The sequence below is a fragment of the Sinohyriopsis cumingii genome, chromosome 4 (assembly GCF_028554795.1).
Source record: "Sinohyriopsis cumingii isolate HCF-2022 chromosome 4, ASM2855479v2, whole genome shotgun sequence".
Lineage (NCBI taxonomy): Eukaryota > Metazoa > Mollusca > Bivalvia > Unionida > Unionidae > Sinohyriopsis > Sinohyriopsis cumingii.
Window position 1 is genome coordinate 21,176,728 of NC_142964.1, and position 16,257 is coordinate 21,192,984.

At 34.0% G+C, this 16,257-nt stretch overlaps 1 protein-coding gene across 4 annotated transcripts in view; it reads right to left on the reverse strand.

The window, feature by feature from the left end:
* LOC149800785 (flap endonuclease GEN homolog 1-like) overlaps positions 1-15,043 on the reverse strand; it is a 62,033-nt gene extending 46,990 nt beyond the window's left edge. For 3 of the 4 annotated variants that reach the window (XM_089954764.1, XM_089954768.1, XM_089954767.1), the window contains exons 1-7: positions 14,913-15,043; positions 13,418-13,647; positions 11,279-11,459; positions 10,574-10,663; positions 8,499-8,585; positions 2,158-2,348; positions 922-1,022 (exon numbers count right to left, since the gene is read on the reverse strand). In XM_089954764.1, coding sequence (XP_089810890.1) covers positions 922-1,022; positions 2,158-2,348; positions 8,499-8,585; positions 10,574-10,663; positions 11,279-11,459; positions 13,418-13,584 — 817 coding nt within the window. In that variant the 5' untranslated portion in view covers positions 13,585-13,647; positions 14,913-15,043. Of the gene's footprint in view, positions 1-921; positions 1,023-2,157; positions 2,349-8,498; positions 8,586-10,573; positions 10,664-11,278; positions 11,460-13,417; positions 13,648-14,800 lie in introns of all 4 variants that reach the window. The other variant, XM_089954766.1, reaches the window with a different exon arrangement.
* Between the last annotated feature and the right edge of the window lie 1,214 nt (positions 15,044-16,257).

A 16,257-nucleotide genomic window follows, 5' to 3' on the forward strand; every position in this document is an offset into this window, starting at 1 on the left:
CAATTAAACAATACACAAAACTCAAAGTTTTCTCCTTTACTAGATGGTTTCACAAATCTAAACATCATGGCATAATTGTCCTTCAGTTCTGTTTTCTTTTTCTTTGTTGGAGAAAATTCTGAATATTCTGCTTTCATTTTCATCGTGACTGGAAGTTGAATATTATGAACATGAGATACGGTGATAGAAGTTGAATATTATGAACATGAGATACGGTGATAGCAGTAACTCTGTGTGTGTGATTAGGATTTTTAACGTAGCTTTAACATTTTCTCAGTTATATCGCTACGATGTCTGCAGTGTGGCAGTTTATAGTGATGTCTAGCACTGGGGCATCGTGCCGCAGACATGTAGTATGATGTCCCACCCAGTCACATTATCGTGACACCAGGCCAGCCAGTCCTAACACTAACTTCTCAATGCCGAGAGCCCAGCGAGGCAGCTGTTAGTACCATTTTTATAAGTCTTTGGTATGACTCATCCGGGGTTCGAACCCACGACCTCCTGCTTCAAAGGTGGATGCTCTAACTGCTAGGCCACCAGAATGGTCATATATAACGGTAACTGCTTTGCACAATCTAATAAGGTGGTTAAAGACTAGCATGAGCCAATCATATATTAGAACTCTACATCCCTATACACATGAGATACATTTACTCTCAGAATGGAACTGAGTGCCAATTCTAAACAGAAAATTGCAAAGAAATATTTAATTTTTGAAATAAAAAACAGATTTTTAACCAGAAAAACATACAGCTGCATTCAGGTCCAAAATACAAGACAAATACAGGAAGAAAGGACACTGGCAGCTATGAAATAGAATATTTATCTTACAACAGGATGAGAGCAAACTAGTGTGTCATTCATATTGATGGCATTATGTAAACTTAAGCGCAACACAGAAATAAACCATGAACTTACCAACATGATGGCACCTGTAACAATGTGGATGCTTCTTGGTCATGTTTGTTCTTACTTCTTGTAGATTGTTCAGCTCTGTATTACTCCTCCAACCAAGCATCCTTAAAAATAAATACAGCAAGATAAATATCAATTACATTTACTGAAAAATGCAGTACCTAGTACATTCTGTACTCAGCCAAAGCAATAAAAACTACTGATATATTAATATATTATCCCCATTTGACCCAAAATATTACAGATCATAAATAAAATTCTGCTCCTTGCAAGATATCATTCTTTCTTTTTAAGTTTTAGTATTAAAGGCAGAGAATAGAGGCAAAAGATATGGGTCTAAAAAGCACATCTGCATCTGGTAGCAAGTTCCGATACCAAAGGGCAGCAAAAAATGCTCAATGGTTGCTGAGCTGTCCTGGCTTTGAGTTACTACCAACAAGAAGGTGCTAAATTAACGAGAAATAGCCATTATTCTATCAAATGAAAGGAAACAGAACATATGTAATACATATTTATTATGTATGCATAGAGTTTAACTGCATAACAGCACAATCCTGGCCAGTACCTTGCAAGTATAGATATCCCAAAATAGACAACCAAAACAAAAGGTAGGGATAGAGCCAAAAAATGTTAAAATCTAAAAAAGACAATGTCCACTTTTTTAAAATCTGAATCACAATGCGGGGATATTTTCATCTGGAGCCATCAAAATGGGATGAAACCCAGGCCAAAAAGGTTGCCTCCATTAATTCTATATTAAGACATAGTTTATATCTTTGAGCCTGTGGAAAGCCAAAGAAAACATATTTTAAATGGCAGTCCTACATAGCATAAACAGTTTTAATGACACTGAAATCTGAATTATGACAATTGGTCATTGAGCCTTAATGTTTACAATAAGTTGATGGATTGAAACAGACAGATGAAATAGGTTGTCACCATATTAACCATGTGCTCAATCTAAGTTTGAAAAATGAGCAAACATATTCACAACAATGAAATTTCACTATTACCTGAAGCATGTTGCTATGGAAGTCACAAATGATAGTATACTTTAGAACTGCAGAACATTTGATTAATTTGTTTACCTCACTTAGCATTCAATCAAGTCAAGTAAGGTACTGCATATGCTTGGTATACATGTATGTATATATTATGTTAAACTTGCATATGGGAGATTTACTGAACTACTTCATAAAACCACATGAAAAGTACATGCTTTAACAATCCAAAAATAACCTGTCTAATGGGTCAATCTTCTTCTCCTGGAAGTTATGCAGCAGCGACAGTGCCTTTTTATGCCCAATACTTTTAACACCAGACTTGTTATAGTCACAGCCACACAATAAGGCCAGTGCTACAAAGCTTCGTTGATCCAAACAAACCTTCTCTTGGATACTGTCAGCTGTATAAATATCCACATAGTATTCCTGGAATGAGATTACAAACATATCTTTCCTTCAGTAAGCACTGAATATACTGATGATAACAAATTAACAAAACAATGACTTCTTTTCCCTATTAACAAAATAATAGCATCTCATATGTTCCACTTTGCACTTATATCCAGGGTATTTCTGATTCAGAAAAATCTGAGACATCACATATCGATTAGCATGCATTTTAATAAATCAAAGTCTTTATTTCACCATATTTCAATAAATTTTTACAAAGATTTAGCACCACTGTTTATAATGAGAATTTCATGAAAAATGAAGTGCTGATATTATGCCTATCTGGATTTTAAAATTACATAGTGATAACTGCCTAAGTGTCAGACTTTAAACTTAAAAGTTCCAGAAAGCTTTCAAAGAGGCCATAATTATGCAATGATTTACACTTACTTGGTGACAGTATTGATCTGTGGTTCATTACAATTAGCAATATAGTTCTCCCTCACTATAACACCCTTCATGATAACACATTTCCAGTTATGGGTATCATGTAATGTTAAAACTGTACATATGATGTACATTGTTATCAGGTGGTCTCAGTGTGAGGCAATATATTCTAAGGCTCCTATGGAAAACCTTATAATGAGGGAGTACTGTTTTATGTACATAATTATAAGGCACACACTGTGAGGTAGTATACTATATGGCTCCATGACAACCATATAATGAAGTAATATTGTATTATGTACTTCATTATAAGTCTTATGTTATGCATTTAGGCTTTAATAAACAGTAAAAAAGAAATAGTGAAAACAAAAAACTTTGAAAAATTTAACAAATAGTTTGTTTCCCTGGAAAAACAATATAAATATGGAAAAATAAGAACTAACGGTTTTAAGAAATCGAATCCAGAAATAATCCAAGAATAATCCACAAATCAAATTTTAGAAGTCCTAGTAATGAACTGTTCTAATGAATTTAAGTTCGAGTCCTGACAAAAAATCCAAAATGGACGGTGATGACGTATACTGTAGTCAGTATAGCGCTGATGTGTTTAAAGTTCTTTGTGAACCACAGAAAATAATATTCTGCTGTTAAAATTCTGAATAAAATTTAAAGAAATGTCTCTGTCCAAGAATTCTGTATGAGCACTCAAATATTTCCAGAAAAAAGAACTAATCTTTTAGACTCCAAATAATTTGAATAAAAATTAAAATGTAACTCCAAACTGGTCACAAACAAACACATTCCAGCGTCCAAAGTAAAAGCCCAACTGAGAAATATTTCTCTAAACAGCACTATTAAAAAATCTAACTACTGCGCAATTTCAGAAAACCCAGAATTGCAAAATAGAGGCAATTTACATCTAAAATCACGTACTCCCAGTATGATCTTGATAAAAACCAATCATTTTACTCCAAGAATAAAATAAAAATAGAAAGTTGTTTACTTGTCTCAGTGATTTCTGAACCAAGGTTGTGAACTAAGTCAAAAATAGAAACAGTGTTCCTATTATTAGGTGTTTATGAAAAGAGTCAGGTCAAACTGAATTTTCTTGAAAATAACAAATTCCGTGTAAACAAAATTACATTACTTTGACATGTAATGAAATTAAAATTAAAAAATTAAAACTTACAACAGACAATTAAATTAAATCAAATATAAATTAAATCAAATATACATAACAATAAGATAGTTTCATTTTAAAGGTAATACTGTATTATGTATCTCATTATAAGATAGTTTCATTTTAAAGGGAGTACTGTATTATGCACTTCATTATAAGATAGTTTCATTGTAAAGGAAGTACTGTATTATGTACCTCATTAAAAGAGTTTCGTTTTAAAGGGAGTACTGTATTATGTACTTCATTATAAGATAGTTTCATTTTAAAGAGAGTATTGTATTATGTACCTCATTATAAGATAGTTTCATTTTAAAGGGAGTACTGTATTATGCACTTCATTATAAGACAGTTTCATTGTAAAGTGAGTACTGTATTATGTACCTCATTAAAAGAGTTTCATTGTAAAGGGAGTACTGTATTATGTACTTCATTATAAGATAGATTCATTGTAAAGGGAGTACTGTATTATGTACTCAATTATAAGATATATTCATTGTAAAGGGAGTACTGTATTATGTACTTCATTATAAGATAGTTTTATTGTAAAGGGAGTACTGTATTATGTACTCAATTATAAGATATATTCATTGTAAAGGAAGTACCGTATTATGTACTTCATTATAAGATAGATTCATTGTAAAGGGAGTATTGTATTATGTACTCAATTATAAGATATATTCATTGTAAAGGGAGTACTATAGTATGTACTTCATTATAAGATAGTTTTATTGTAAAGGGAGTACTGTATTATGTACTTCATTATAAGAGTTTCATTCTAAAGGGAGTACTGTATTATGTACTTCATTATAAGATAAATTCATTGTAAAGGGAGTACTGTATTATGTACTTCATTATAAGAGTTTCATTGTAAAGGGAGTACTGTATTATGTACTTCATTATAAGATAAATTCATTGTAAAGAGAGTACTGTATTATGTACTTCATTATCAGACAGTCTCACTCTAAGGCAGTATACTCTATGGTTCTCATGGACAACCTTGTAATGAGGAAGTACTGTATTATGTACTTCATTATAAGACAGTCTCACTGTAAGGCAGTATACTCCATGGCTGCCATGGACAATAGTCTTATAATGAAGGAGCAATGTACATTAAAGAATGACATGTAGATGGCCCTGTTCATTCATAAATAACTGCTGATTACCAATACAATGACAATGATAAAACAGCCACAACAGGACATCTAACTGTGTGGCTTATATGTACAAAACACCCAACAGGATTTCAAATTGTATAAGGATTTGTACAGTTGTTTTATCTGTAATAAGCATTTTTAGATTTAAAAAAGGCCATAGATTCATGATGTTTCAAATCACAAATCCACAAACTCAATCTACCTACCACCTGCCTGTTAGTCAAGAATTTTTTATTCAATATTCCAATGGACCACTGGTCCCTCTGATACCAGGTTCTGTTGGACTTAATACATAATAATGTCTTTGATATCAAGCTTGTCTGATTGCAAGGCATTATTGTCAAGTGAAGCCTGACACTTCAGTATCAAACTTGTCTGATTATAAAGCATCCTAGTCAAGTGAAGGCCTGACATTTGGGTACCAAGCTTGTCTGATTATAAAGCATCTTAGTCAAGTGAAGGCCTGACACTTGGGTACCAAGCTTGTCTGATTACAAAGCATCTTAGTCAAGTGAAGGCCTGCCATTTGAGCACCAAGTTTGTCTAATTACAAAGCATCCTTGTCAAGTGAAGGCCTGCCATTTGAGTACCAAGTTTGTCTAATTACAAAGCATCCTAGTCAAGTGAAGGCCTGACACTTGGGTACCAAGCTTGTCTGATTACAAAGCATCCTAGTTAAGTGAAGGCCTGACATTTGGGTACCAAGCTTGTCTGATTATAATGCATCTTAGTCAAGTGAAGGCCTGACATTTGGGTACCAAGTTTGTCTGATTACAAAGCATCCTAGTCAAGTGAAGGCCTGACACTAGGGTACCAAGCTTGTCTGATTATAAAGCATCCTTGTCAAGTGAAGACCTGACACTTGGGTACCAAGCTTGTCTGATTACAAAGCATCCTTGTCAAGTAAAGGCATGACACTTGGGTACCAAGCTTGTCTAATTACAAAGCATCCTAGTCAAGTGAAGGCCTGCCATTTGGGTACCAAGCTTGTCTAATTACAAAGCATCCTGGTCAATTGAAGTCTGACACATAGGTACTAAGCTTATTATTATTACCAATGAATGAAATAAAAACAATTATCTCATCCAAATAGAATCATTTATTCAGAGACAAAAGTCAGTGGCTTAATACACAGATGACATAAAGGAATTAACTATAAACAAAGGGTGCAGTGGGTTACACCAACCTGAATAGCTTGGTGTGTGAGATGTTATCACTCTAACATAAAAAAAACAACAAACAACACAAGCCTTGAACACTATCAAATGAATCTGAGAAATGATTCCCACTTGCTTGTTTAATAGACAAAGATTTCATTCACCCCCAGCAATATGGATTAACTCCAGACACAAAAATGCACACAACCACCACACTGACTTCAGCACAAAAGCTGCAATTCATGATATGTACATTAGCCTGGTTTACAAATGTCACTATATGCTTGACCTGCCAAATTTACAAACTGGTAGCCAAACCCCCTTTTTGTGTATTTTTTATGTTTCTTTTTTATCAGAACAGTTTACTATTAAAGTGGTCATTGTTACAAATCATTACAAAAAAGGTTGCTGTTGTCTGTATCTTTTCTCCCAATACAGCTGTTTGTAGTGCTGGAACAATCTGCATGTACTTGAGTCTGGTTTACAAACTACAATTTATGACACTACATGCATAACCTATAAAATTCAGGAAATTGGTAGCCAACCTAATTATTTTTTAAAAACAGTATAAGTGGTCATAGTTAAAAGTATGAAATAAATATCAGTAGTGTTTATCCAAATTTTTGCTATGTAGTCATTCACAGCAGCATCAAAATGCATATTTTGCAAAAACATAGTTGCTGGTCGTGTTCAGCAAGTGGTCACATAAGCCAGGTGGTCACTCACAGCAGAGGTCACAAATAACAGGTTTGACTAGAATATGTTAAGCGAATGATGATTACTTATGAAAGGGTAGAACAGAGTTCTTCAGACAGCTACAAACTCGAAAATAGAGGCCTGAAGAAAGTAATTTAAGCTTTAAATATAATCAGAGTTTGCTTTTTATTCATTCACTTGGCTGCAAATTTCAAGTGATTGACTTGATTTTTATAATAAGTATTACCAGAATTGTGTGTACTCAAGTGCACAGGCATCTGCATAAATCTGGACTGTTAATGTTCAGCTTAAACTTTCATTCAAATTCTGTCACCATGCACTGATGTATACAGTTTACAATCTGCTATAATAATAGTTTACTCAGGTTTAAATAAATGCAGCAATGTTATTAAATAACGATATTTGTAGCTTTGAGGAATCATTGCGCAAACCTGCAATTTCAATGAAAACAGAAACAAAAAATATGTGAGAATCTTACCATCAAATCCTTATAAACCACTGGAAATAGTATAGTCTGTCAAATCATGTTCACAATGAAATTTTTGGCAGCGTCCAATTGGAAATAAATCCTCTACAGATGTTGTCGTTAATAACAACAAGACTTTTTTTGAACGAAATTTCCATTTTAAATGTTCATCAATAGCACAGACATCCCTTTTATATTTCTTTCTTGTTTTAGGTCAAACGTATTATTTATCTATGGACCACAGAGTCTGCATGAAAGATTTCTTATTAGCCATTTATGAATTCCATTTCCTTAAGGATACGACTATCTGATGATGATGATGATGATGATGATGATGAAAATCATTTACAGCAAGAACCATTCTGAATTTATTCATTCGATTTATTAAAGACAGCTGCCATTACCATCAGTTATGGAAATCCTGAGTACATGAGATATAAACATGCAGAATAAATGTTGTAATGAATAGCAGCTATGGAAAAGACCTTGCAGGCTACTGGATTAGATTTCACTTTTAACTTACATCAATATATTTTTATATCACATTAGATGGAACATCAGCACTTTATGACAATGGGACACTATACAAAGAGTCATTTTTATGCCATGATTTTTGACGGAATTTCAGTAAAACTGGTGACTTAATGTCTCACTTGTTTCTATTTTTTGGGCTAATCAACAAAGTAAATTGTATCATTACTCATGCTTGCAAGTCATTCTTTTACAGATAACACATAAAAATATGTTTACAAATAGTTTTGTTACTGAAAATTCTACTTTACTATATATATCGGAATATCACAAAACATCTCAAAGTAACCTGCTCTGTGACTCTTGCTCTATACAAGCGCACATACAAAAACACATTGCACTTATGCTAGCCTGGGACTTGATGTAAAGTTATGTAAAAATATAAGGGGAACTTTTGAAAACATTCTCATAAGTGTAACATTGATAATCACATGTGAGTGTTGTACATAAAAAGTTAAGAAAATCTTGTTTTTTCATGAAATTATACCTGAAATCAGATTGTCTTTAAGAATTCTCTCCAAACGAAACATTTACCTTGCTCAATTTCTGTAAATTTCTGTAAACATGTTTTGCACCATAGCAGAATACATCCCCATCCCTAGTAAGACATGCATCCACCAACTGTGAAGAAAAAAAATCTTGTGTACAATATATTAATGCGGTTATGACTTATTGAAGACTTTCAGTACAATGACCAATCAATTAATTTCAATTTTATTCAGTTCTATTTTCATCCCACTGTTTGGACATCAAGTCATCTGAAAAAAAAGCCACTGTGTTTGCAAGGCATCATGTGAACAAATTAATTGATTTCTAATCAATCATTGATTGGTTTGCAGAAAGTGATAATCTGTCATGAAATTTTATCTGATTACCACCACAACATTCCGAGTCAATTTTATGCTATCAACATAATGGACAAAAATTTCTTAGATTTAGATAGCTAGGATTATGTAGCCCCAAAATACACAGTAATACAGTTCTCCCATTATAATTTGGTAGTTGCAATCCATAACTGTCAAATGCATTATGCACTGATATACAGTATGGTACAGTATGAACTACATTTTGTTTAAAACCATGTGACATCTTAAAATACAATCTTTTGACATTAATATATTGTCTGCTATCTTAAATTTGTACACTTTCGGTACATACTTTGGGTGGAAAAACAAATGTATGTGATTTAACTTTTCTCTTCCTTTGAAGCACAACATAAGAGGATCTGAAAAATTCAATAATTTGTCCCCTTTGTCACCATTTCTGTATAAGCAAGTATTTTAATCTTGTCACTACCTGTATGCTAAAAAATATAATTTATTTCTATCACATAATGCAGGAGGAGAATTGATGTTGTTGTTGTTGTTGTTGCGTTTAACACCATTTTTCAGCACACGATAGGCTATACATGGCGGCCAGTATTAATGGTGGAGGAAGAACCCGCAAAAACCCTGGAAAGAACCGCCGACCCACGAGAAGCTACTAGCAAGCTTTCTCACATACCCACATTAGCCGAATCCGAGACTCAAAACCAAAGCAGACAGAGGTGAAATGGCAGTGATCCATAACGGACAGCTCTTTAGACCACTCGGCCATTCGGGCCCCCCTCAGGAGGAGAAAGTAAGACAAACAGATGGTAAGTTCAAAGACACTCATTTCGAAATATTTACAGCAAAGACATCAGAGAATAAATCATATATGACATTATGATTAATTTGTCTCACATATAGTGAGAACAGTAACAGAAAAGAAAAAGAAATTTTTATTATCAGGGATCTGCCTTATTTTGAACTGTTAATTAAGTCTTGTGTGACATGAACTTTGAAAAAACATGAGTTCCATGAATGGCACAATATATGCCCATCCCATTTATAATAGTCTGAGATGAACTTTGACAAAACATGAATTACACAATATACACCCACCCCACTTTAAATAGTCCAAGATAAACATTTGCAAAATATGAGTTCTATGAATGGCACAATATATACCCACCCCATTTTTAACAGTCCTCTATGATGGCACTATCAGGGCATGATTGACGCCTATGGTTACTGACAAACAGGATCCAATGACCTGGATATTTGGTCAAGGTATGTGGCCTTGAATTAAACTGACCATACAGAAACCATTATTTTCTTATCAGCCGTACAATGATCACATTCTTTGACCTTTAGATCCCAGAATCTTAAGTTTTCTATATTACTCTAAGTTTATGTCATCTACTAAGTTTGGTCCATGTATCTGCTGTAATATTAATGTTATTATGTGGAAAATATTAACTTTTTCTTCTTCCAATTCAATGAAAAAATCTGGTAACTGTAGAAGCAAAGAATTTTAGTCATTTTGATGAAACTAAATTGGTAAGAAATGGGCAAAACATAATATTATCTGCCATATGGTGAGTGTATAATAAATTGAGAACTTGAAAATTTACAGTGTTAGATTTTTTCTTTAAGACTTGAAAATTATTTTGCACTTTTTGTGTGAATTCCTTGCAGAAATCAACTTGTTTATGCAGTGGGGTTTTGAGAGAAACAAAAGTACCATCTGGGGGAGCAGTTTGGCTGAATTGTAGTATATCAAGAATGCACACTTAATTTCCTTACCCCATTTTTGTTCAATTTGGCACAGAGGGATTCTGCCTCACCACTGCTCGTCAAATATGGAATTCCAAGTTTGTCGAATAATCCAATACACTGGAACATAAGCAAAGTAATGAAAGACCTGCAATTACAGTAAACAAAAGGTGTACTGACCCTACTAAACTTGTGCTTGTGTAAGGAACAGTTGTGTGTACTTCTGTGATATATGCTGGTGTTATATTCAGGCAATGACAGTGCTATACTTGCCAGGTGTAAATTACACTAAACTCCACAAACACAAGTGGGATAAACCAGGTCAATTTGTGGACTGCCTTGCATGGTACATTGTATTCCCTAAAGGACTCAAAGCAAGATGCAATTCCATGGAGAAGAACATGGTCCATACACCAAGTGAATACACCCATATTGTGTCTAAAGATCATTAGAATGATAATATTTATTCCTTGTAGAATCATAGGCAATGGCTTTTTTCTCTGAGATTTATGAAAAAAATTAGAAAGATGTATGTCATCCTTCATTCTGATCTATAAAAATAAATTTATGAGCAACAGCAATTTACTGATTACCTTTAAATTCCAATTTTCACTAAATTCTATATATTCTATACTGCTTTTAATAAAATTTTTGTCAAAGCATCAAATTTAATCAGTTCTTAGCAATTCATTATATACAAATTCCATTGTGTTATTGAAGCCTGTACATATCCACCTTGTTGACACATATCTGAAACTTGGACCGATCATTGCAACTGCCTCCTTCTACTCCATAGCATTCCTTCAGGCGTTTGCGAACTGTAGCTGTCTTTAGACCAGGCACGTGCAGGGCATCAATTATAAACACAAGCTGGATACCGTTCTTCAGAAAACCCAAACTTCGGTAAAATAGATTTCTGCAATCAGAGAGATACTTAAGAACTCTAAACTTTCCTACATGTCTTGTATGTAGAATTTAAAACTTTCAAAAACATTCATTGTTTCTGCATATTCTTCATAAAATGTTTGGAAATTCAGAATGTGCAGTAGAATAATTTCATAACAACTCCAAGGTATTTTTGAAACTTGTTCATTAAACCAGATTTAAAATCAAATGGGAACCAGAGACTCCCTTTCTGTCAAGCGTGCCATATATTTAATTTAAAGGTAGAAAGTATAAAATGTATTGACATCAAGCCTGATCTAAAACACTGGTTTGGTTCAGACTTAAGTCTTTATAGCACAGAAACACAAAGATATTATTTTGTACCAAGACAATTGGAGCAAACTGTCTTGCCCAAAGACACCCCACAGCAGCCAAACCAAACTGATTGGATGGCTGGAGTCAACCTGAATCTTTTGAGTTGTATGTCTGACATGCTAGTCCTGCAGACATCAAAGTGATCATTATGTTCATCTTCCATCAAGGTGTGCTCAGCATAAACACTGTATTCAATCTGACTTAATTTCAATTAGTACTTTGCTTTATCCAGGAACTTGTTAAAACTGAGTTCATTATGAAAATAGTACAAGCAGCTTCCTCACTTGGCACTCAGCATTATGTGGTTGGTGTCAGGATAATGTGACTGGGTGGGACATAATACTACATGTCAATGGCATGATGCCCCAGTGACAGACATTACTGTAATGTCCCACACTGCAGACATCGTAGCAATATAACTAAAGTTGTAAAAGCTAAGTTAAAAATCCAAAAATACATACACTCAAACTAAAATGTTCAATGAATGCTGAAGATGAACTATATGGAAAAAAGGCAGTAACCCTTGATTACTTGTTCAGTTAAATGCAGATATTACCTCAAAATAATTTCTATAGGAAGTAATTTTATTCATAATGAAAACTGCACAAATCAACTTTAGATGTAGCTATACCAGACACAAAAAATACTGAAGCCAATACATGCATACAGTTGATGTATGAGTTATTTCTTTAATTTTAATATGTAAAAAATATACTTAGACTGAAATTACAAGATTGTAGTTATTTAATCCAATGATGACTAAATTCCCAACTAAGTTATTTTGCTGAAAAGATTTTATTGACTTTGACATGACCACTGTTCTGTACCATTCATTTTATGTCATGCAGTGATAAAGGCCGCTCTTAGTTTGGATTGGATGTAGGGGATGAGACTCAGATATTCCAATCCAGGGTAAACAATAACCACCAATAAAAAGTGAAGGCAGCCTATTCACTGCATGACATATTGCATGTGAATACCTTCAGGATTGGATCTAAGTAGACAAGACATAAATACAGAAACATCAAATAAAAGTGACCAATAAATGACTCATAATTTACAAAAATTGCATGAACGGAAAAAGCTTTAAATATCTCCCTCATAATGATGTAAGTTATTAGTGGCTGAACATACCAAGGGTATAAGAAAATTAACATGGAATCTGCAAGGTGTCAGACATGGAATCTTGTGTTTATTGCAAGAATTGTACTTGGTGTTATCAACAGCTTTCCCCTTTTTTAGTGATAGAAAGGACTGTCTGCAGCCAGCACGGTCTACTGCTGAGTCCGATTTTAAGTAAGACAATTCAAACAAATAAATACTTGAATGCTGATTTTCTATTTCACTATTCAGGAAAACATATTCTGCATTAAAAACTTGGCTATTTGTTTCCACAGGTATGAATTTCTGTATTAAATATACTAGCATCCTTGTATTAAATAAAATCTTTGTATAAGATTATCCAGTTCATGCATAATTATTTTCTTTCCTTTAAAAATTACTGGAGGAGAAAATGCTGTATATGTCATGCAGAAATGATTTCTCTTTTAGTGCTGATTAACACAGGATCTGCTGCAGAGAAAGAGAGAGAAACGTAAAAAACATCATAATTACTTGAGAAAAAAATTAGGAGAATCATGTAATCTATAATTAGCTCGTTTCAGCTCCAAAATCCAAATACTCAAGTCAACTGCTAATCTCTTTCCAGAAAGATCTCGTAGGTTTGTCCTTTGTCCAACATCTTTCTCATCTAGTATGGACCAAAGTGATATAACACCCATCCTGAGTTACATGCTGCGAATGTTTTTCTCATTGATCTTAAGATTGATCTGGACTGATGACACCTGAAGAAGACAAGAAAACCTGCATGACACATATATGTAATTTTCTCGTTTCAAGTATAAATGGTGAGTAGATGGGGACAGAATTAGTCATCAACTGCAACACTGAAGAAAAAATGGTGATGATGATCATGATTAACATGGCAGAGACATACTTGTTCCTGGTGACAGACTGATGGAAAATAGGATTATAGTTCATTCCACTCAGCATCGTGCCTGACATCCAAAACTGTTTCTCACCAAATTTTCAAGTTAGCATCTTGAATTGTAGCTTAAATTACTGAATTTATCCCATGCACAAATGGATTACCTTAAACATAATTCATATTGACATACTGCGCAACACCAATCATTGATACATGCTGAAAAAGACTGGTCTGTGTAAACATAATTTGCCATGTTTTTCCCACGTTCTAGGGTCCATAGTTTATAATGCAATGAAATGAGAGGGAGGTAACAATATTATGGCCCAATACAGACGAATAGGAAAGCTAATCATTTCTTAGACTCTTTCACAAGTCATGGCAGTATCAACAAATTTAATATAAACAGACCACAGTGTTTCAGCATGAATTTAATGAGATGTATTATGCTACGTGTCGATTCAAATGGTGTTGGTATACTTCATGCGCAAAACAAATTATTTACTTTTAGCTAAAATTAATACATTAACCTGAAAACTGACTGAACTACAGACATGGATATCATTTGCGATGCAGAATGAACTATATTAGTACCAACATATTCTGTCGACTCATTGTAATTAATACTGGCTGAAACATTAACACTAGCTGGTTTCTATTCATGAGGAAACCTGAGTCTAAATTCATATGAGATTTCATTATTATGATTCAAAACACACTATACGTTTTAGTAGTGAAACACTTTATAAACTCATTTTGTAAATCTTCTCATTATAGCGATCCATAGTGCTAATAGAACAAAGGGAATTACTGGAATTAAAATACAATTAATGGAACAAAAATTATTATTTTATGTAATTGATACCTTTTAGTATTCAAAACAAATAACTATTCAATTAAATTCTAAGAGAGATGAGGTATTTGTTTTACCTTACTGAATTAAAAGTTTCTATTAATTGTTTTTACGTTTGTCTGTAGCGCAAAAAGAATTACTGAGAAAAAAAACTACTAACCCCTTATGAATCGGAGTCCTACCTCACCACATAAATGTCCAGATATCCAAATAGGAATCGGGATAAAAAGGGTAAGAGCCTCAGCCTACCTTACATAACAGAAAAAACTTACGAAATGGACGAATAAACACTTATGTCTGGAATCTTGTTAATCATACTAGTGACGTAAATTTTAGCACGATTTTGAGTGTAAAATGTACTTTGTGCACGACAAACTGCATTCATTGTTTACATAGGCACTCAATAATGTGTGCCAGTAAATCTATTCCATCATGATTTATATCCGAGATTAGTTAAGAAGGTTGGCGGGGAGAGCGGCTGCAGGCCGATTTACACTATGCTTATTCGGCCTAAATTATGGGTTGATAGAGGCCAAAGGCTGTGCTGATTCTGACAATGTTAAATATTATTACGTTTCCTCTTTTATTTGAATATGACATTTACAAGTGATTAAAATATAATATTTGTCATTATTCCTAGGTAGATCATAAATTTAGACCTATATAATGAAGTAGAACCTCTGTTTTACGTGAGGTAACGGCGTTGTTCTGTATACAGCTCAAATGAAGTAATGTAAGACACTTGCACAGCCAATAGTGAAACAGTTTCAAAGCAACCCATTAACACATGGTGTAAATTTGAAATATTTTACTTTATTTTATTGAAAAATAATAAACCTACAAACACTTTTAAAAAATAACGAAAACGAGGCTATTGCAGTGAGAATTTATGATATCTTATATTACTACATTCACTCGGTTTTAACTTTGAAAGATCTCACCAGTTGTAATGTAAGACCGATTTAGCCTCACTTTGCTTACTCTGGTGCTAAGTCACCTAGCTGCTATATTTTTGTTAGGCATCAGGCATTGTTGCCGGGGATGTGTGTGTGTGTGTGTGTGTGTGTGTGTGTGTGTGTGTGTTCTATACAGGCATATGGCGGCCAATATAGCATAGCATCGGGTGGGTGACATATCAGTTAGAGCAGACTGGGTCTATGGATAGCCTAAATCGTAAAGCTAGAAAACAGCATGGAGTGGGGTGGAGACATTACCTTTGATACTGACTATCTTGAAGCGGAGATTGAGAGCTATATAGAATGACTAGAAATCTTCGAAACTAAGTTTTCTGTCTCTGTCAACATCAATCTCACTCGTCTGGGAATCACAGATCTTACGTGATACGAATGGACCTAAGGCCTTACATAATCGATGGAGATGTACCCGCCACACACCCACACACAAACACACCCGTAACATAGCTGGAACTCTTCCTCGGAGATGGGTCGGTCGTGTTTCCAAAGTACGTATGGCAAAATGCCATTTAACAGGTAAGGCCTCCTTTCAACTTCAGCGGATGACCTCTTTTCAATATTGCTTATAGCCGAGACCTTCAGACGTTCTTGCTCCCGTCACCAATGGGTACATCCACTTTGTCCATGAGTGGATGTACCTTGT